Here is a 24,192-nt window from a genome sequence, read left to right as displayed (position 1 = left end):
TTCCTCTTGAAGATGGTCATTTGGTGATCGAAAAACGTATCGAGGTGTTAAGATAACGGTTTGGTGTTGGGAAAAAACTCCAGTAATATTCATTACTATACCAAAGGTTCCAAACAGTGCATCACAAGTAGCAATTTTAGTTAAGGAAAATATACAAAATTATAATTAGGATTCTACTCGATAGTTTTCTAATATTTTTCATTCACCAAGTGAAAGTGGTATAACTGTGTCAATACATACAGGTCCAAATGAAATAAGAACTAATAATTTCATTCAAGTTAACTAGTATGGGATTTTTTGGTTTTTCCTGTATATCTCCAGAACCAAAAGAGCTATATTCGATTCCTTTACATCATTGATTAGGTCTCTAAAATACACAACTTTGCCATAATTTAACCGACACTTTATCTCTTATCGTTTACGAGATCCCCATGTATAGAAACGAATCTGAATTATTGTGTATGTGTTCATATGTATGTATAAATTTATTTCTTTTTTTTCTTTTTAGTGACGTCTTGTATGAATATTAACATTTTTAAATTTACACCTAGTATTAATTCTGATTATTGATTGACTTACCATATATACACTATGTATCGTGAATGGTGAATAAAATATTATTATTATTATTATTATTATATATCTGTCATAACTATTTAGCCAATTCTTTCTTAAACTCAACGTAGTTTTGAATAGTTTTTATGATTTCTGGCAGGAAATGTCATGTTTTTGGACCCAGATAGCTGCAGTACCTTTTAATGAAGCAATTTTATAATTTGCCGGTGACTGCATAAATGACAACCAACTCGATAGATGAAGCTTCAACAAGATGGCCGTCATCAATTGTTAAAGTTCGAAGGACCCTTTTGGAAGACCCTATATTTTATTCCATTCTATATCCATAATATTTCATGAAATATTCTAATTACTGATTTTATTTATCAGTACCAATTTTCAATATTACTGAATTTTTTTTTCCAATACCAAACCACTATCTTAACACCTCGACACTTGTGTCGTTCACCAAGTGATCATCTTCAAGAGGTAGATCAGTTTTATCTTCCTCTTGAAGATGGTCATTTGGTGATCGAAAAACGTATCGAGGTGTTAAGATAACGGTTTGGTGTTGGGAAAAAACTCCAGTAATATTCATTACCATACCAAAGGTTCCAAACAGTGCATCACAAGTAGCAATTTTAGTTAAGGAAAATATACAAAATCATAATTAGGATTCTACTCGATAGTTTTCTAATATTTTTCATCCACCAAGTGGAAGTGGTATAACTGTGTCAATAGATACAGGTCCAAATGAAATAAGAACTAATAATTCCATTCAAATTAACTAGTATGATAAACACGATTCGGAACGTAATCACATGTGATTTTTTGGTTACTATGGTTTTTTGAAGAGTAACTGGGCATGTGTATAGCCGTAGACGACTTTTCCTAATGAATTTTAGAGATGAGGGCGCATAGTAAGTATTTTCTAGTAGGCTGTGACTCTGAATTATGGCAGTTACTTGTATGATTGTTGTGATAATGATTATCATTACTATTATAAACGTAGTTTTCATCAATTTGGTGGAATTAGTGTTCACAGCTTGTATATTTTGTACAGATTCTCATGAAATTTTTGATCATTTTTCACTGAGAACTGGTCAAAAGTTGAAACTAAAACATGAATGCTTTCAAAAACAAATTCTTTACTAGACAACGCATTACGCTATCGATTCGATTCACCGGGTAATTCACTAGACTAGATAAATAAAGTAAAATCACCAGAGATGTCAATCACGCTCAGTGAAAAACTAATTTTGATGTATGTTAGCAATTCATTGACGTCTAGTATTAGTGAATAGTCCAATAACGGAATACAAGCATATCCTGATTGGATGCACTCTTGTTTCCTATCACACTAAGATACCCCGTGTCGATGATATAATATTGTCCATTGCACACTGAAAGATGTTATTTACGAATCAGGGTCTTATATCATCGAAATTGAAGCTGACGGTTTGTGAGTAAACATTTTCCCAGAGAGTGTATAAACATCCTCGTGTGGTAATTGGAGAGAAGAAAATCCCATTGCGTGCGTTTTTGCTAGTTTTTTAGGATGTTGATATTACGTGCTGGGAAAAATAAGAACGACAACGGAGAGTCTATTCCATTAGTCCCAGAGTCACGAGTGAAATACAAAAAAGTGCGAGATATGAATTGAGTGCCTTCAAAAAATAACGATATTATAGGTATAAGGTGACAGCGGTACTTAGCTTCAAATGATCTCCTTTTTTTGGTTGGTTGAGCTGAAACTTGATTTTTCTGCTTCTGAACTAACTATATGAAGGAAATGTTTATGCAGTTAAGCTACTTGAAAATATCTTTATGAAAATGAAAAAATCATTACCAAGTGGCGAAAATTCAATTTCGCAATATTACTTGTTGCTGGTTGAATTTGACAAGAAATGTGGATTTCAGAATGCAATGAAATCATATTGAGAGCCGTATAGTGAGCCGTTATCGAAATGATCAAGAAAAAAATTAAATCATTGATTTCGATACTTAGGTAAATGCAAGACTGAGAAAGGTGTCATTATTTGTTAAAAAAAATACACATACGTATTCGAAAAACTTATTGTGGCCCTAAATGAACTAAAGACCGTATGAAAAATAAAAAGAATGTACCTATATTGTAGCTTCCATGGAGATCAACCTAAAACTTTCAAACTTTTTTTCTGTATAACTAAGATACCAGCTTAGTTATACAGAAAAAAAAGGTTTTGATTGATCTTCATGGAGGCTACAATATACATTCTTCTTATTTTTCATACGATGTTTAGTTCATTTAGGGCCACAATGAGTTTTTCGAATACGGATCTGTATTTTTTCAATAAATTACGACACCTTTCTCAGTCTTGCATTAACCTAAAAATTACTTTTTCAAGACGTTTCACTTCAAATCGTATCATCATAATCTAGGTCAGTACTCGATTCCTCATCACGAAGTGTAAAACATAATTCAAAACCTGCAATAAATAAGTATTTGAAAATAAATTGTAATTGGGAAAATGTGTTCTGAAGTCTGCAATTTCAAAACTCATTTGTTAAACAACATGTGAGCATCATTTGAATCAAGTTACTCATTTCTTTCGTTTTCATTCAGTCCATTGTAGGTACTCGGGATTTTACTCATAATATTGGAAATCGATACTAAAGTGCTGATATCATGATATCATTTTTCTGAATGGAGAGACAACGCGAAAAAAAATGTTTCATTCGAAATGATATGGAGTAATATGTTACGCATTGATGAGTGCAGGATTAGGAGGCATCATGATTTGTTTGAAACACCCTAAACTTTGACAATTGATTACGGTCATCTTAATGGAGCTACATCTATCAAATCATTTGTCATGTATTCAAGTCTGAATTTCATTAATTCGGACTTCCATCGTCTGATATTATATAAAACGATTTGAAATCACTGAAAGAACTAAAAAGGATAATTAAAAAAGAAGAATAGCCGAAAATTACAATTATAATGAGCAAAAACCTGAAACTCACAGGGTATCCGGTAGATACAATTCTTGGAATCACAGTCCGCGTTTGGTGGCCTGGTTTTTTTGAGGCTGCTACGGATAGTGTTTCCGGATCTGATGCAGGTTCTGATGTTGTACTTGGACCCAATTCTTCTTATCCTTTAAGATAATCCTCTGATGTAGAAAAGTGCAAGCACTGGTTGTGACGGCTTCTCTTCCTTGCGAGGCTCCTGCTTTCTGTCAGCCAAAGTCCCTTCCACCATCGCTTTGGAGTAGCCATTCCGTTGAAGATCATTCTTCATGATGTCTAGTTCCTTCTCGAGACCTTTCTTCATATTACAGAGCCCGAAAGCATGAACTAATAATGTCTTGATGATTCCCATTCAAGTCGATTGAGGGTGGTTGGATTCCTGATTCAGATACTGTCCCGTGTGAGTAGGTTTTCGGTATATAGATATTTCCCTCTTAGTGTCCGTCCTCTTCACCAATACGTTTGAGAATAGCGATTGTTCAATACTTCCTTCTCCATTGTGAAAGTGATGGAAGGTCTTATGCTGTTGATGTGTTTCAGGAAGGCGTCTAGTTCAGTATTCCCATGGTTTCATATTATGACGATGTCGTCAACGTATCTCAACCAGACACGAGACTTCTTGTGGCATTCTTCAATGGCCAGAGTTTTCAACCATATATATATACGCAGTTCTCCAGATGGAAGAGTTCCTAAACAGTGAAGTTCGCGGCATACTGACTTGAACCTCATGACGATGAGCAGTCACAGTCCGTCGCGTATTTCCGATATGTACCGCTCTTTGTGGAATCAAATGTACCAAGTATCTTCAACAATCCCCGTGAAAGTATCAATAGAAAAGATAATTATTTTATCAAAATGTTCTATTCGTCCACAGACCGCGCACTTCGTCTATTTTACGGTCGCCATAATCGTCTTTTCGATAATATACTCGCAATGTAGTGGATGAATTTGAGTCCACTAGCTTAGTAAACGACCGATCAACACCTGTACGTCAACGAAACGCAAGATTTGCTGAAAACCTCGCGGCTGTCTGTGAGAGTGTGCAGGAGAATCCGAGGCTGTCGTATTAATAACATTCAAGGTCAGAATATTATAATCAAGCCATGTCTTGATCTTTTGGAGCCCGTCTTCAGCATTATTCTCCTGTATATACAATAGCTGTGTAATCAGCATAGCAGATGAGGTGACTACAAAAGTCGGCCATTTCTGTGATGGTGTTTATGTAAATAAGAAAGAGAACTGGTCCAAGAAGAGTTCCCCGAGTAACGCCAATAGTAAATTCTTGTGGGGTACTCAACTGTTCATTGATTTTAACTCTGTAATCTATTTGCTGAATAGTTCTGCAAGACATATAGTGTCTTATCTCGCACTCCATATCTATACATTTTTTTCATTAGTAGACTATGGGATACGGTGTAAAATGCTTTGACCAAATCAAGGAATATGGTTAAACACTTCCTCGATTTGTCCAATGCATCGACAGCCTTCTCAACAAGGTCCATAAAAGCATTTTCAGTGCATAATTCATTCAGAAAACCGTACTAATATTTAATTATGACGGAATGTTTATCAAAGAATGATTATATTCTTTTTTCAATGCATTGTGCGGAAATATTTGCAAAATTGTTAATGACAGAGATCGTCATGTAGTTGTTTTATTGATTTTTTTACCCGTTTTACGGTGGTGTTACGACTGATTCCATTGTCGCGGCACGGCCCCTGTTTGAAAAGATAAATTTATAATATGTACCAAGGATCTTATAATCTGTGAGTGAGTATGTTTTATCATTTTAGCAGTTATTCCGTCAGATCCTGGGAAGCAGTTATTTTCGAGATTTGCAATCAAAATAATTACTTCAATTTCATTCGTAGGTTCTAAGATATTACAGTTTGCAGAAGATTCTTGAAAACGGACAAAACTTTTGAAATAACCTAATAAATTATCATTATGGATAATGTTGTTGATTTTCATCAAGTAACGAATTAGTGTATACTTTCATTATACATTATTAGAGTATACTAATACATACATTACATACAATATATACATTATTAGTGTATACTTTCAGTTATACTTTCATTATATTTTATTTTCTGGTTGATTCGGCCGTTACTTGATGAAGATCCATAGTAATTTCACAAACTACACCTTACGATTTGATTTCCACAAACCTGATCTCCACGATAGTTTGTTGAGACCAAATCGAGAGGTGTACCCACATAGCAATATGAATTCCAGGAATGTTTCATGAAAATATATTTAAGGATATTGTATTATGCTATATAGTATTATGCCTTATAGTCATAATACAATACAATGCTATATATATATATATATATATATATATATATATATATATATATATATATATATATATGTATATATATATATATACTGTAGAATATTTCCTGGAAATGCTCCTGGCGAACCTTTGATACATTCTAAGAATATTCCTAGGGAATATTCTTGGACTATCTTGAAATATTCTCAGAATATGTAAGGTATATTTTATTAAGAATATTCCAGGAATAGAACTTGAGGAATATTCATAAAATATTCGGAATATTCTAAGTTTATTGTAGGAATATAAAAAAGGGATCACCATAGAATATTCCTCAAATATATTTTATGAATATTCTAGGAATATTTGAAATATTCCAAGAATGTGATGAGTAAATATGATGAGTTGTATTCTGATTGGAGATCCACACAAGTAATAAGACACATAAACAAATATATTTCAAAAACAATAAAGACACTGAAATATTCAACTAGAAACACTACCAATATTGAAAATTAAAAATTCAATTCGAGATATTTATTCACTAAATGTACAAATATAAGAAATAAAATTATGTGAATTCATCAGCACTAATTGTAAAATAATAAATATATAATTTCACTGAGAAATAGAAAATGTATTACATGAAGAAATTAGCGAGATATAGGTTTCTCACTTCAAAAACTAAACCCACAAATGAAGTATTTTGAATGAGTGGTATGGTGGGTTCTTGAATGAATTTCAGTTACTTAAAATTATCCAAACTTTGCTCACCAGAAGAGTTTTCCTGATTTTTGTCCAACAATGCATCAGCCAGTCTTTCATTATTGATACCTGGAACGCATTATCACTATTTGAAAGTGGCAAATCAAAATTGGAATAGAAATCAAATAGATATTACTCTCGTAGGTTCCTCATGAACATTTACAACTTTTTATGACCCGGAGAACACCTTGCATTCCCGTTGTTGAAAAGTACTCATTACGTTTTCAGTTTCTTGGCCAGGTACCACTCCTTTTCCTTTTGGGCATATTGATACTATCTTGAAAAAGAATAATGAAAATTATGAAAAGAAATGATACAGAATAATGTGTCATTCACTTACTTTTCTCTACTGAAGATACACAGCTGAATTCACTCTCGTTTAAACGTGTACTTAGTCAAACCAACAAATCCCACACGCCAACTCTTCTCGGGCCTAAAATGAGGTATTGTAGGTTAAGCACCATGACTTTATTATCGATACTATTGTCTTTTACTTACTTTTCTCAAAGCCTGAATATGTAATTCTACTGTTTGAAAATGCAAAAGCAAACTATTCGCTGTACTGCAAATTGGTCAGCCTCAAACTATAAATGGCACACTAAACATGAGAAAATGATACTTTTATAATAACACCAATGCTAACCGCCGTGTTGAACAAATTGTCGGTTTCAAAGCAAAGCTGTCAAGCGTTAAGGGGCAGCCGCTCTCACAGAGCTTCGACTGACGCGCTCTACACTTCAATTGACCAATTAGAAACGTATACTCCAATACTTCACTTCCCCATTTCTCTGTTGACAGGATTTGTCGCTTTGTAATTGAATAATTTCAAAAACAATAAGAAAAATAGGATGGGAACGACTTATTAATGCAATTGATTCATTTATTGGACCATTCGAAATTTTTTTTCGTTTCCAATAGTTGGAGCAATTCATCAGAATCTTCGTGGTTAACACTATAAGGGTTATATACATTAGGTTATGCATTCAATTGAAATCTTCAAATATTTTTGTTTTTAATAATATCGAATTATATGACCTAGGAATATATTCTAAAAATATGCCATATGGTATATTCCATCGACAATATTCTTAGAATATTCACGGGAGAATAATCCATTTATATACATTATACTGTATATTCTTTCATAATCCTGCCATATTCATTCAAGCATATTCTATGAATATTCTAAAGGCATGTATATATTCCAAGAATATTCTATGAATATTTGGAATATATTCATTTGTTTTATGATATAGAGGGAATACCTATTCCATGAATATCTGGTGCTGTGTGGGTAGTTTATGAATAAACTTTTATTATACTCGTATGTATTGATATTGATGGAAATTATTTATCCATTAGGAACTTACTCGGAGTCGAACCTTCGATACAGCCATAGTTTGTTACATTACTAACTTCAAAGAGGATTCATTGATTCAGAAATCATAGAAATAACCCATTGTTTGGTGGAGAAAATATTTACATGGATGTAATCTCCGAAAGACGATTCGAAAAGTGCGTTATGAATTAAGCGAAAGTAATTTGCTGTGAGAAGTTTCTAAATTGAGTTCTCGTAACGGTGGCTTTCTGTGTAATGGACCTTTCATGAAAGTTAACGCCTGAAGCGATATGAAAATCACGAACGTAAACATTGTAATTGAGTAATTATAGTCTGCTTCATATTTTCTGAATTCTCAACCTCGTAATATTTTAATGAAACAAGCGCTAGTGAAACATTCGTTCGCTAAAAAGGGTCGTATTATTTTTTTATATGTGTAATTGATAACTTGTTTAATTTATGGAAGTTCTTGATCACCTAAATGAAATGAATAAAAACACTAAATACCACTGGTAAATTTTATTTATATGACCGGTTTCGGGTTGCACCTTATTATCAAGTATAAAACTAAACTCTCTCTTTTTTTCAAGTTTTATACTAGATAATGGGGTCATACACGAAACCACTCGTATAGATAAAATGTACCAGTGATATTTAGACAAAAGTGTTTTTATTCGTTTCATTCAAGTATTTTTTTATGATTATAAATGATGTGTCAAATTCAAAATTTATATCACCAGAAATATCGAAAAAAGTAAGAAGTTGAAGAAAGTTGCAATCCGTTTCGATGAAAAAACATTTCATTAAACGAAATTTGAATTATTTTTCAATGACTCATATGATATCACACAGATGCGAAATAATTTCAACTAAAATAATTACCTCTGGGTGGTTTAATATGGAGGAGAGAATACTTTTTCATGCTGTTTGTTCCAGAAAATTATAATTACTAAAACATCCTCTTACTTGTGAAACCACGTTTTGCTCTGATGGTTTTCACATTGTGAATGTAAGATTGAAAAAATAATTGCCACCAATGTTTAAAAATGAATTTTTCAAAAGAAGTTTTTCACATCAAATATATGCACCGTATACAACTCTTCACCTCTGGAACATAAATTTCTATTCCATAGACTCCGATAGTTCAAAGGGGGGGCTATTTATGGTCACAATGTATCAAATCAGTCAAGCTCTGGAAATCGCAAATCCAATCACAAAACACATTGTGTCTAATATATGTGATTGATGACTTGTTTCCTTTATGGTAATTTATGATCATTCAAATGAAATAAATGAAAACCCTTTTGTCTAAATACAACTGGTAAATTTTATTTATACGACCGGTTTCGGGTTTCACCCCATTATCAAGTAGGTATACTTGGTAATGGGTTCAAACCCGAAACCGGTCGTATAAATAAAATTTACCAGTGGTATTTAGACGAAAGTTGTTTTATTCATTTCATTCAAGTGCTCAATGAGTCTGATGATGATATAAAAACAGAGCACACATTCAAATATCATAAAACATAGATAACAATAAAAATTAATTGGCGCTCCGGGGCGACTTCATTGATTCCAGTGGCGCATTTGCTTATTCAGCTGCAGGAAAACTCGGAAAAACCTGCAGCACCACATCATCTGAAGATCTTGATCTACCAATGTGTTCTCTCTCATGGAACAAAATGTAAGTTGTCTTCAGAGGCTCCAATAGATTCAATACATCGCCAGAACACTTCGTAACACGACTATCGTCAAACTTAAACAGTCCGTTTCGTCTGTGACCAAGGCGTAATAATGACTATATTCAACGCCAAAACCACAGTGAAGATGGAACAGACAGTTGTTACCAAGATTTTGGTATATTTTTTCCTTTCAATTTCTCGCCAGACAAAGCTGCAGTTCCAGCAAACTTCGATCTTCCGGCTGGATGGGAAGCCGCGACCGTGTCAACGCAAGTGTAGCCCCATACCACAGGTTATCCGTAATTCCATGGTATGAGAGACATACTGACATACATACAGTGATTTCAGTGATCTATACTTAATGATGCTTGTGAGTCACCGCCTGTGGAACAGCATTACAAAAGAACAATGAATACATGAATTATCAGAAGGTCAGCATTCAAAATCATCACTCACGAAAACTTTCAACTCACAAAGGGTGTGAAAGCATCCCAAATCCAGTACTTTCTATTTGTGAGGGACAGAATGCTATATAGACATACGAGTATACCAGTATCCACTGGATCTTTTTTTCACATGGAGTGATAGTTTATTTATTATGTGAGATAGTTTATTGTTTTCACTGTCATACATATGAATACCGCAATATTAGAACTCATTTCATATTCTTTCAGATGAAGCACCTGACACACTAATGCAAATATCGTCTGCGCAGATGTGCGCAGTTTGATCATTTTCCAAACAGAGGCGACAACACTGTCTTCTGACAGTCCGAGAGTGACTTGTAAGGAGGCGTGTTAAACATCCTAGTTGATCCCTTCTGTAGTCCAACAACTGTTTGGTTTCAAACTTCGGAGGGTGAGTGAACGCCTTGGAGTGAGCCAATCCTGGAAAATTTTGTCGGAAGTCTTTAAATCTTCTTGCCATCCAGGTGTTCAATGTTTGTTTAGCAAAACTCAAAGCAATGCCTATGAAAGGTTCTGGTCCGATGAAGCTATTCCAGAGCACCCTCCTTTGAAAGGAAGTGAGCAGCCTCATTGCCTTCCAGGCTAGTGTGGCCAGATATCCAGACTTCAGACAATTTTACGACTCTTTCTATTGGATAGAGCCTTTTTTGGCAATTTGCTACTAAATTAAGACGTTGCTCGGTAGGAGCCAAGAGTTTCCAACGCCGCTTGACTTTCCAAGAAAATTCTTATTGATTTGTGTATGAGGTTAGCGGGGTGTTACTTGTATCAATTGTTGAATTAAATATTCTCGAGTCAGTATCGTAGATATCGAAACTGTTTTTTGAGGACCGAGAATCATGAATGCAGTACTCTTGGGTGCTGGAATCATCTAATGCATAATGTAGTTATGAATTTCAATTCAAAAGTCGCCTCTTTTTATATCTGAGATAATCCCGATGGCCACCCTAATTCAGACATCCCAGATGAGCGCGTGTGTTCATCGATCCTGTCTCAAGATCACGGAATCCAGACACTCATCTTATTATGTTTTCATCATTGTTAGTGAAGCGAAAATCTCTGGAAATCCCTGGAGGAAGTGCATTGTTTCGCAGTAATATCTTTGAAGTTATGTCGAGCGTAATCTAAAATGGAATATTCATATTTGCTGAAGATGATTTGTTGATCCATTGTCGTTGTGAATTGATTGAGCTTTTTTGGTAGAGAATTAATCAAAATGTCAACGAGAGGTGAAGCTACGCATGATTTCAACGCTTCAAATGTTGGTATTTGAATTTTTCATCATAATGATATTTACACGTTCACAGAACAATCAAAAACAAAATTACAGCGACTTGAAATGGAAAAACAACTCATAAGTAAGTTAATAACTAATGAATTCAAATTGAAACAAAGCGCTGCCAAAAAAGCAGGAAAAATTAACCAGGCATTTGGCATTGATAGTGTTAATGAACGCACCTAACAGGGTCAGTCACTTTCAGAAGGGGTGTATTTCAGGGCGATTCGCTCAGTACCCTCCTCTTCTGCATCTTACTATTGTCATTATCCGTTGCGATCATGCCAGAGGGGTTAGATAGACAGATAGATAGATAGATAAATATTCATTCACTTCTACAGAGTATATGTAAATCTTGTATAAAAGTTAAACGGAATACGTCAGAGAACAAAATTACAAAAGAGTTATAAGATACGAAATTTGAATAAAACACGTCACATAAATATAGAGTTGATATGATAAAATTTAAAATAAACTGTTAAATATTCATCTATAGTATAAGGCTCTATATTGCATACAAATTCTTTCACAGACTTCAAAAAACCGCTGGCCATCCCGTGTGGCACCCCGAAAACTGGAGGCATAAATTCATCCATTTGTTGGATGGATGTATAGATGATCGTAAACTTCATGCCTCTGAAAAAAAAGGATATCCATCAGTCCCTGGGGGTGATGGAAGAGTACACACATGCTATCAGGATGAAATTCGCGATAGACAAATGTGTAACGGTTCATCTCAAAACAGAACAATGCTGGGACTACGAAGACGATGTGAAACTCGAAGACGTAAGCATCTTGCAACATCTGAATGCCGGATACTTACCTCGGGATGGAAAAAAACCACTCACTAGAGGTAACAGCAGTGAAAAACTCTCTCTGCGGCAACTCCAACAGATCTGGTCATCAGAACTGGCGGGAAAGAACAAAATCGCCGCTATGAATATGCTTGCTGTTCCGACCTTACTCTATTCAGTTGGAGTAGTGAAGTAGACCTGAGGAGAGCTATATCAATTTGACGTAAAGATCCGATAAATGATACACGAAAAATGAAGATCGTCAACTTTTCAGTTTGGGCTACATGACAAAATGGTATTGGATGGAGCCTGTGAAGTCGTCAAGAGTTCACATCCCTTTCTTTGCATTGTTCGCGATCACGAGAGAGCAGACATTGGAACATTTCTCTTTAGACAGCTGCCCGAGCAACTAGTGATTACGGTTATTTTTTCGATACTGAACGAGGTGATCATAACTGTATCATCGAGTTGAAATCCATCCGGCAAAAGGTACATATGAAGCCGCAGAAACTCACTCATGCGGCAAAACAAGAATAAGCCAATACATGGGGTCTTCTTCAATAACACTGAAGACCTGTTCTCATCAAAGCGCCTGACCTTTGCTCTCCTGGCTGCCAGGCTGTGTCTTCAGTATCTTAGTCTATCGTAGTCGCCTAATGGGTAAAGTGGTTTCTGACACAAGGTGCAGCGCCCGCCGTGAGGCGACTGATACCCTAATGCACTCGCTGTCAGCATTTCCAGCATATAATAATAATAATAATAATAATATTTGCCTACTGATGACAACCCTGGCAACGACAACGGATGCTTTGAGTTGACGCATGAGCTGAGAGATAGCCTTATGCATTGCTACGAGAGTAGTGAGCCCGCGCGAAGAGGGTACATGGCGAGATTGCATGCTCTGTGGTGTGAAACACATCCGGAGCATGCCGCCTTTTCCCCCCAAAATCTTAGGGATTACGTATCCTATCTTCGGCGGCAGGACTATATAGCTCCTCCCCAGTCTGCTAACGAAGTGGTAGAAGCCGTTGGCACGGCTGGAGAGGAGACTCGCACCATACCACCAATGGAGACGACAATCAGAACACGCAGGGCGCTCCACAGAATTAGGCCCCTGAAGCCACAAGAACTGGCTTGTTTGGATGCGGAGGTTCATAGTGTTCTAACAGAAGAGGCTGACATCTGGCAAATCAACACCGCCGTGTATAACGTCGTCCAATCGCTTTCCGAATCGGAAGGACGAAATTCCGGCCTTTCGGTTCGGAAGATTGAACGGCGTGTACACAAGATGGAGGCTAAGATCACGTCGGCGAGACAACACGCGTCTCGTATCCAATGTGTGATGGACTACAGGGCGGCCAATAGGCCTTTCACGCCCGCAGTGCGGCGAATAGCCGCCAATTTACGACGTATCCATCACACTCTAAGCCAAGGCGTGCTGTTGACCACCAAACAGCATTGCCTTGATAGGATACAAATGCTAGTGGCTGCTAAGAAGTCACTAGTGAGGCGAGCGAGAAGTATCGCGGAAAATCTTTGGTTCCGCGAGAAACCTTCTCGCTTATTCCAAGAGCCTCCACGTGTTGTGGATAATCCGCCGACTGCTGATCAGGTGGAATCCTTCTGGAAGGATATCTATGAACACCCGCAGCCACTCAACTTAGACACTCCAGCCCTAGCGCAGTTCGAAGCTTTCAACAGAGAGCTTCGACAGCCTGAGCTCAATGAACCGCGCAACCCGATAACCCCGGATTACGTTCGAAGAGCCCTTGTTGGTTCCAAGAACTTTGCTGCTCCAGGCCCAGATGGGCTGAACACTTATTGGTGGAAAAAACTACCAAGTACCCACCGCTATCTGGCCAGAGTTTTCAACTTATGGCTGGACGGAGAGCAGCCGATTCCGGATGGGTTTGTCGAGGGGCGGACCGTTCTCATCCCCAAAAGCGGAGATTTGTCGATTCCTAAGAATTACAGATCGATAACATGCTTGAATTCGTGTTATAAGTTGTTTACAAGCATCTTATACACACGAATACTCACCGCAGTTGACCGAGTGTTCGAACGGATATATGAGCAGAGAGGGTCGAAGAGAGGAGTCGCTGGATGTAAAGAGAACCTGCTCATCGATAGATGTGTAACGCAGGACTCGATACAATATAAGCGTAACCTCTCTATGGCCTGGATCGATTACCGTAAGGCATTTGATACAATTTCGCATGAGCTCATCTTGCATTTGCTCAGATGCCTTGCGGTACCCGACAACATAGTGAGATGCATTGAACAACTGATACCACTTTGGCGAACTCGGTTCACCATAACATCTGGTCAAGCAAGAGTCCAAACAGGGTGGGTCACTTTCAGAAGTGGTGTATTTCAGGGTGATTCCCTCAGTCCCCTTCTATTCTGCATCTCACTATTGCCATTATCCGTTGCGCTCAGAAACACTTGAGGGTATAACTGTGGCACCCCCGGAAACCGGAGGCACAAGGTCACCCATCTGTTTTATATGGATGATCTTAAACTTTATGCCTCTGGAGAGAAGGATCTCCATCAGTCCTTGAGGGTGGTGGAAGAGTACACGCATGCTATCGGTATGAAATTCGGGATTGACAAATGTGCAATGGTTCATCTCAAAAGAGGACGATGCGGGGACTACGGAGAGGATGTGCAGCTTGTAGATGGAAGCATTCTACACCATCTGGATGCCGGAGAGACGTATACTTACCTCGGGGTGGAACAACGCCACTCACAAGAGGTAACCGCAGTGAAAAACTCCCTCCGCGGCAAGTATCAGCACAAATTTCGACAGATCTGGTCATCGGAGCTGTCGGGGAAGAACAAAGTTGCTGCAACAAATATGCTTGCCGTTCCAATCTTACTCTACTCGTTTGGAGTAGTGAAGTGGACTCGGGAGGAGCTGTATCAACTCGACGTAAGGACCCGAAAAATGATGCATCTCTATAGGAGTTTGCATCCCAAATCGTCCGTTCCAAGGTTGTACTTCCTCCGACAACAGGGAGGTCGTGGACTTTTGAGTTTGGAGTGTCTACATGACACTGTACTGGGTACTGGATACAGCCTGTAAAGTCGTCAGGAGTTCGGATCCCCTTCTCTGCATGGTTCGTGACCATGAGAGAGCAGGAATTGGAGCATTTCTCCTTAAGGCAGCTGCTCGAGCAGCTGATGAACTCGGTATAGTTTTCGACTCTGAACGAGGTGACTACAACTCTGTCACCGAGTTGGAACCCGTTCAGCAAAAAGCTCAGATAAAAGCCGCAAAGATCACCTTACTTCTGCGGAGACACAGGGATAAGCCAATGCATGGGGTCTTCTTCAATAATATTGAAGACCTTGGCTTATCAAAGCGCCTGACGTTCGCTTTTCTCAGGTCGAGTGGGCTGAAGTCGGAAACTGAGGGGTTCATCATGGCTTGCCAGGTAGTGTCTTCAACACCTTAGTCTACCGCAGTCACGTGCTGGGTATAGAGGTTCCTGACACAAGGTGCAGGGCGCCGCGAGGCGCCCGAGACCCTAATGCACTTGCTATCAGCATGTCCAGCATATATGCGGTCTCGGTCTATATCCATCGACATAACGCGGCCCCAAGAGTGCTATATTACCATCTACGGCACTCTTACGGTATTAACGAGACACCGGTGTTGCCCTACGCTCGGGGGGATATTGACTCCGTTGTGGGGAACGAGAAGTGCCGAATTTATTGGAACTATTCGTTCCCCACCCTCCGGCTCATACAAGTTAATAAGCCTGATGTAGTCCTTCTCGACCACCAGACCTAAACGATATTTGTCGTGGAGTTTTCAGCTCCTGGCGAGACGAATATCGTCAGAAAAGAGGAGGAAAAACGGATAAAATATCGAGATTTTCTCTTCGAACTCCGCAGACTCTATCCAGATCACTCTGTCAAGATGGTCGTTCTGATTATTGGAGTCCTTGGTGGAATGATGTCTTCTCTACTCTCGAATCTCAAAATCATACCGGCTTGCCGCACTAAGGCAGAAATCTTAGCCGCACAGATGCAGAAGGCTATCATTCTTGGCTCACTGCGTTTGCTCAGGGCACATGATTCTCGGACCCAATGATCACTTACCCCACGGTATGGGGAGTGTTCATTAGTTGATAATGCTGGCTCGCCCTCCCGAATGTATCGGGGCTTCGGGGAAAAGGGGCCTGACCAGCGCACACTACGGTGAAAAATAATAATAATAATAATAATAATAATAATAATGTCTTTATTTCCAATGAAAAATAAAATGCATGATATTCATCTTGTTACACAAAAATCCCAAGGGGGAGTTCACCCGAGGGTGCTCTACCACTCAACCCTTGCTATTTTAAATAAGCATATTATAACTTGAAAACTAACCTAACTAATCCTAAAACCTAAATTTTTATTTCACAATTTTTTGGCATTTGACATTTGACATTTGACATTTGTCATTTGTTATTTGTTGGGTCACCTGAATATTCACCACCAATAACCAAGTGGAAAAAAATAAAGTTGTATGAGAGATAACGAAAAATGACTACTTGTGAAACACAGATTATAGAAAAAAAAAAGGGGTTATACGAAACGGAACTGCATCAGAATATGTTAACTTGCAGGAAACTTTTAAGCTCTTTTTTGAATTTATATAAATTACTATGGTGTTTTAGCGAATCGGGAATAGAATTATGAAGATGAAAAATCGAATACGAAAAACTTCTCTGGAAAATTGCGGTCTTGTGTTGTGGACATGTGATCACATTTTTGTTTCTCAAATTTATGTTGTGTACGTCTGTCCTGAATGTTATTTTACGATATAAATAAGGCGGATTTCTGTATAATATAATTTTATGAAATAAACATAATGAATGAAATTTGAACCTATCTTTCATGTTAAACCAGTTCAGTTCCGCAAGCTTGTGGGACACATGTTCATACTTCCTAATTCCATATATATAACGAATACAAGAGTTTTGAACACGTTGTACTCTGGACCAGGTATCGTAGTCAAGACAAGGTCCATAGACCGGAAAACAATAATTGAATTGTGCTAAAACCAGAGACTCGCATAACATTTTCTTTATAGGTACATTGAGGTACATTTTGTGAGGATATAGTAATCGTAGTGCACCATAGGCTCTCTGAATATTTCGATTGATATGTTCTCTAAATCTTAAAGACTCATCTAAAATTAAACCAAGATTTTTTGCATTACTTTCAAATCTAATTACTTCATTATTCAGATACAGTTTCAAGTTATTTTTAACTAATGCTACATGAGCATTGCTTCCAAATACTAGTGCTACTGATTTTTTTGGATTCAGCACAAGGGAATGCAGTTCGGCAACATTTGATATGGTTTCTAAGTCATTGTTCAACTTTCTAGCAGCGTTGTTCAAGTCATCAACTTCAAGAGGGGAGGTATAGTTGTATATCATCAGCATACATGTGTATTTTACAATGTTCAACACGTTTATGAAATTGGCTAGTATAAAGTGTGAAAAAAAGTGGTCCCAGAACTGAGCCCTGAGGTACTCCCGAGATGACATTTCCAGCTGCAGATAATTGATTTCCCAATTTGACGCTTTGTCTACGATTGTTGAGATATAATTGACAAAGCTGCAGTGATTCCGTACAGACTCCACTTGTTTTCAAGATCTTTAGTAAGGTATCATGCCTAACCGTATCGAACGCTTTACTAAAGTCAAGCATTACCAATACCGTACAATTATTTTTATCAAGTGATCCAATAATATCATCAGTTACTTGTAGAAGAGCCGTCGTGCAACTATGTCCCTTTCGGATCCCCGACTGAATAGAGGGTAAGATTTTATTTTCATTGAGATGTTCAGATAGTTGACTGGCTAAAATTTTCTCAAACAATTTAGATAAGCCCGTCAAGATGTTTATAGGCCTAAGGTCAGAAAACTGTGAGGGATTTTCGTTTTTCGGAATAGGGGTAACAATAGCAAATTTCCAAGTAGAGGGATATTCAGATGATAGTATTATACTATTAAAGATATGTACCAAGAAAGGCAAGATGTAGGGACAACAAATTTTTATGAAAGCTATACTTAAGTTGTCAGAGCCAGCAGAGCTGTTTTTTATTCGTATAAGGAATTTGAGCACTGTAGCTTCATCTATAAGTTGGAAACTGAATTCTTTTTCACATTAGACAATATTATTGTAAAAAGTATTTATGGAAGTAGTAGCTGAGTTCTTAGGTATGTTATCTATAAAGAAATTATTTATTGCATTTGCGACTTTGAACACATTTGTTATATCAGTATGCGAGTCATTAGCACTGGTTAGGGATGTAAGTTTTTTCCATAATTCTTTTCTGGAGCTATTCAAGAAGGCATTATTAAAATACTCACGCTTTCGGTTCTCTACTTCGCGGTTAGTTAGGTTTCTCAAACGTTTGAATTCATTCCAGTTGTCTAGTGTTGGTTTTTTTTCATGTCTCACTTTAGCTTTATCTCTTTTTTTTCATTAGTTCTTTGATTTCAGTAGTCAACCACGGAGCATATTTTTTAGTTATCCTAAAGCTTTTCTCTGGAAAATGCATATTATATATGCCTCAGCCTGTATCCATCGACATAACGCGGCCCAAAAAGTGCTGTATTACAACCTACGGCACTTTGACGGTATTGACAAGACACCGGTGTTGCCTTCGCTCTGGCAGATATTGTATCCGTTGTGAGGAACGAAAGGTGTCGAATTCATTGGAACTATTTCTTTTGAACCCTAAGGCTCATACAGGCCTATAAGCCTGATATAGATATTATCGACCATCATAGCAAGACAATATTTGTAGTTGAGTTTTCAGCTCCTGGTGAGACAAATATCAACCAAAAAGACGTAAAAAAAAACGGATGAAATATCGAGATTTTCTCTTCGAACTTCACAAACTCTCCAGACCACTGCGTGAATATGGTGGTTTTGATTATTGGAGTCCTTGGAATCCTTGTCTACTTTTGGATCTCAAGATCATGCCAACTTGCCTCACTGAGGCACTAAAAGACAAATGCAACAAATGCAGAAAGCTGTGTTTTCATTCTACTCAAAATCGAATTGTACAGACGTGTTCATACCAATACGTAACTCAGTGTAAACACGTCTGAGGAAGCTACTGTATCCCAAAACACAGACATCGTTTCGAAGTTCAACTCAGTGCACTTCGAACTTCACTGTTCAAAAACTCATTCCTTTGGAGAAATGCGTTCATGTAGAGTGAATTTCCTAAGAAAGTTTTTCCAAATGGATTTAATCTACAGCGATTCAAATCCAATGTGAATCGCTACTTTCGCACAGGCACCGCTCTTTGAGCGCCTCAAGGATTTTCCTGTAGTGCTTGTGTTTTGTCCTAAAAATCACGTTTCTGCTGTTTTGTTAACTGTTCAGTCAGAATATCATATGAACTATAACTTGAATACATTTTGAATTCTTAAGTATCGGCCAATTCAATCACATATATGAAGATAAATGACATGAAATTTCATTTCGTTTTGTTTAGAAACAGTGATTTTTGTAGTTTGTTTCGAAAAAACTTTTTCTTTTGTGTAATTCAATGTTCACCTGGAAGTAGTTGTTACCAATGGGTAGTTGTTACCATGTCAGTTGGTTCCTGGAAACTTCTGGTTGTCTTTCATTCATGGTTATATTACCTAGAGAATAATTAACTATGCATTTTCGTTTGATTAATGGGCATTAGATTCCTGCTAATATTGAATCATATCCAAATATGCTCTCTGTAATATCCATCACACAAACTATCGGCATTGAATTTTCGTCATGTATCATATTGATCATCATAATAATGATCCTAAGATAATTGACAGATATGATACAAACTGATGTGGATACGAGTCAAACTATCCATGAAGATAAATCTATCTGAATACTAGAAGGTGAATGAATATTATATGAGAATGAAGAAGTAGAAGGTGCTGAAATTGTTTTAAAGGAAAAATATTTCCTTTTTTCCAAGTTACAGGGTCTGGTTCGATGAAACTGCTTAGAACACCCACCTCTGAATACCAGCACTACCATTATCTTTCAGGCCAGTGTGGTCATGAGTTCAGACTAGAGACAATTTGTCTTTCTATTGACCTGGACTTCATTCGATGAGCCACTTTACTTCCATAGCTTCTTTACGCTTCGCGAATATTTCCAGTAATATTTCCACACGAAAATCAATAGGGCCTGAGACGAGACCCTAGGCAGGTTGAGATCTTCATCCTGGAATGATCTCAATCTAGATGGTGGTATAAGTTTACACGAAATGTATGAAGTATTGAGTATAATGTTATGTAATGAAGTATTAAGTGTATAAGGTGTAGGAATGATCAATTCTGATTTTGCACATGAACAATCAAAATTACAAATCATCATTGTTTATATCACAAGAAGTACGATTGACGTTGAATATCTTACATTCTTAGCTGATTGTAGACTCAACTAGAGGATTATTTCGAAGAGATGTTGTTGTATGTACAGGATAGTTAGAGCTAAGCAACCAGGTTTTTTTCCAGTGGTTGGTAATGAGTGTCTAAACGATCCCTACTGGAATAGTAGCCAATACACTTGCAGAAGAAACGAATATATTGCTTTACTGACGACAGCACACTTGTCTAGCCATTCCATTTGGATTTCAGGACATCGGCTACGGAGGCACATCTTCACCGGCAGCAGGGGGTTGCATATATTGATGATGATCTAGAAGTGATTACGAATTAGGATGAAAGTAACCAGGTTCAATTCAATGCCCTAAAAACCCAGGCATCGGCTTTCTCCAAGAAGATGAAGTCTTCTGAGGGTTATAATGGACACCAATATGTGTTGGCACAATCAAGTCGCTGGAATTGTGAATACTGCTTCTCAAAAGCTTGGAAAACTGTTCCGAACCAGAAAACTGTACACATCTCAGCAATTTTTGATGCTTTATAAAGCTCAGATTAGACCTTTTTTGTAGTATTGATCTCATGTATGGAACTCTGCCCCCGAACATACCCTGAAGTTGCTTGATTCCATTCAGAAAAGAGCCATCCGTAACCTTGATAGCCTGGAACATAGAAAAAAGTTTGGATATTTGTCTCTCTCCAATAGATACTTCCACGAGAGGTGACTTAGCACATCTGATTTCACCAAGAGCGGTACATATCAGAAATACGCGACCAACTGTGGCTGCTCATCGTTTCGAGGTTCAACTTGGTATACTTTGAACTTTACTGTTTAAGAACTACGTTCATTTTTCATTGCCTGAACCACTGTGCATGCTGTTTTTGGCAAGTGCATTTGCTTGGGATGTGGGAATTAAGCAAACCGGCCATCGGATGCCTGCTTCCACGTAGCCCCGTTGGATATGGGAATGACAGAATCACTTGTGGTTCTGTTATTCTGAGTGGCATCCCAACGATGGCTCAATTCTAAGGTGTGTATCCGTGCCGAGAGGATGAATGACACTGAGCCTATCAGCTGTCTCTACGGAACCTTCGAGATACCGGGCGCCCTCTCGTCGTCGCCTTGTCAAGAAAATAAGGGGCTCCGCCTTGATTGATCGTCTTCCCCTAGCTACTCGTGGGACATTTATGGACAGAGTAAACTTGAAAACTCTTTATGACGCTGAGTCTATAGAGGAGATGGATACCAAGCTTACGACTCCAACTGACCTACCTGTGAATTTAGATCAAGGGCAAGTGTACAGAACAAATGGATGTCGAGTTCACGACTCCAATTGATCTCCTGTAAATTTAGTTTAGCAGTGAGAGCTTCTCAACTCCCCAACTCCTGATCCAAAAACTGAACCTAAATAAAAGGTTTGGTGGGACAGCCAGGAAACGACTTATTTCATTTAAGATGAAACAGCAGAGCATAAACTTTGTGCCTGCCCCGCTGGGAACCAAGGTTCTGGTAGGCATTCACCAGATCTGTGTAGGTAGTTAAGAAAGATTATTGTTCAGAGAATCCATTTCGAAATATTCATTTTCTCATACGTATGTAATATCTCTTCGATACAGACATTTTTGGATGTCTGCCCCGCGCGTTCACGAGATGGAGCTGATACTAGTTAACAATCACCCTTTCAGACGAATATTTTATATATGCTGTCTACCCACGTTAAAATCTACTCTTCAGCATGGTCCCGCTGCTGGACGAACGAGAAACATCTGCTCGACTAACTTCTGTGAGGTATCGATCAGAAGTGTCTGTCAGATATAATTCAATATTCAGCGTGTTATTAGCCAGAAAGGTTTTTGTTTTTCAATAGGCATTGACCAAAACCTACAGTGCAGGTAGTTGGGAAAGATGAATGTTTAAAATTTTATTTCCAAATATTAGTTTTTTTGAAGACGTTATTCACAAAATTTCGACGTCATACTCGGAATTTAACAAAATTTTTCTGAATTCAAAGTTAGAATTCAACAAAATTCCGCGTTTGAAGACGAAATTTGCCGATAAAAGTTTTGGTAAATTTCGGCTTCAATCTTGGAATTTTTGTTGAATTCTGACTCAAAAATCGGAATTTTATCAAATTTAAATTTTCAATAAATTTCTATTCTGAACTCGAATTTTGTTTGATTCCGTATTTCAACTTCGAATTTCATTAAATTTGGGGCCCTTCAATGCCTTTGTAAATTTGTTTTCTACTCACATATGAAATCATGGGCAGATTCCAGGCCCCAGCAACTAGAGCTTCTGAAGAGCAAGTATCATCGGGACCGATGAATGCCACTGCTCCGTTGTCCCTCATTTCAGTCATCACTTGAATGGCTCGGGCAGCAAGGGAGGATTTGCTTCGTGACAACCCCAAAGCCGGGGAGTTCGTGCCTATGTCACCAGCAATGTAGCTCAGATGCCGACCAGGTAGCAAATCTGTAAAATGTTGAGAAATATTGGGTAAGTTGACTATCAATCATATCTTTCACTAATTTTGAGAAACAGAGAGCATGCTAGGAGATGTTTTTCCAAATATCGTTCACATGACGGTTTTCGTAAGACGTCTGCAAATAGACATAGGAATAGGGATAGTAATAGGAATAGGGATAGGGATAGGGATAGGGATAGTGATAGTGATAGTGATAGTGATAGGGATATGGATAGGGATAGTGATAGGGATAGGGGTAGGGATATGGATGGGGATAGGGATAGGGATAGGGATAGAGATAGGGATAGGGATAGGGATAGGGATAGGGATAGGGATAGGAATAGGGATAGGGATAGGGATAGGGATAGGGATAGGGATAGGGATAGGGATAGGGATAGGGATAGGGATAGGGATAGGAATAGGAATAGGAATAGGAATAGGAATAGGAATAGGAATAGGAATAGGAATAGGAATAGGAATAGGAATAGGAATAGGAATAGGAATAGGAATAGGAATAGGAATAGGAATAGGAATAGGAATAGGAATAGGAATAGGAATAGGAATAGGAATAGGAATAGGAATAGGAATAGGAATAGGAATAGGAATAGGAATAGGAATAGGAATAGGAATAGGAATAGGAATAGGAATAGGAATAGGAATAGGAATAGGAATAGAAATAGAAATTAATGAATTTTAATCATGAATTATTTCTAAAAAATTATGTATACAGGGTGTAACATAAGTACGTTGAAATATTCAAGTGACGTATTTCTGCGACAATTTTAAGAAAAAAAGTCTTTATGAACTTGTGTCCTAAAATACTTCGTTTCGGAGATACGAGGTGTTGGAATTTAATTTTTTTTGTTTGCTTTTTGAAAATAAAACATTCTTGACAGTAAACTTTTGGCACTTTTCATGAAAAAACCAAATTCCCACACCTTTTCCAAGTTACAAAAGGTACATTTCCTCAACAACGCTGGAAGTGGTCGTTTTCGGGATATTTACAATTTTCTATATCGATGCATTTTATTTAGCTCCTAGGGCGCTGAGTGAAGTTGCTGAAGAACATTACAAAAACTAAGTATGTGGTGGATCTCGTCAAAATAAACAACTTTTTCCTCTAAAATGTTTAACGAAGAATGATTCGTTT

The 24,192-nt window shown here is 37.6% G+C and overlaps 1 protein-coding gene across 1 annotated transcript in view; it reads right to left on the bottom strand.

The window, feature by feature from the left end:
- Gyc32E (Guanylyl cyclase at 32E) overlaps window positions 1-23,114 on the bottom strand; it is a 211,426-nt gene extending 188,312 nt beyond the window's left edge. Inside the window, exon 1 of the mRNA XM_074183625.1 lies at window positions 22,830-23,114. Coding sequence (XP_074039726.1) covers window positions 22,830-22,937 — 108 coding nt within the window. The 5' untranslated portion in view covers window positions 22,938-23,114. The remainder of the gene's footprint in view (window positions 1-22,829) is intronic.
- Between the last annotated feature and the right edge of the window lie 1,078 nt (window positions 23,115-24,192).

Source organism: Leptinotarsa decemlineata, unplaced genomic scaffold, assembly GCF_025532065.1.
Source record: "Leptinotarsa decemlineata unplaced genomic scaffold, Ldec_3_MD MMD2_P_RNA_scaffold_2, whole genome shotgun sequence".
NCBI lineage: Eukaryota > Metazoa > Arthropoda > Insecta > Coleoptera > Chrysomelidae > Leptinotarsa > Leptinotarsa decemlineata.
Note: the sequence above shows the minus strand (reverse complement) of the source record. Positions and strands in the feature narration are given on the sequence as shown.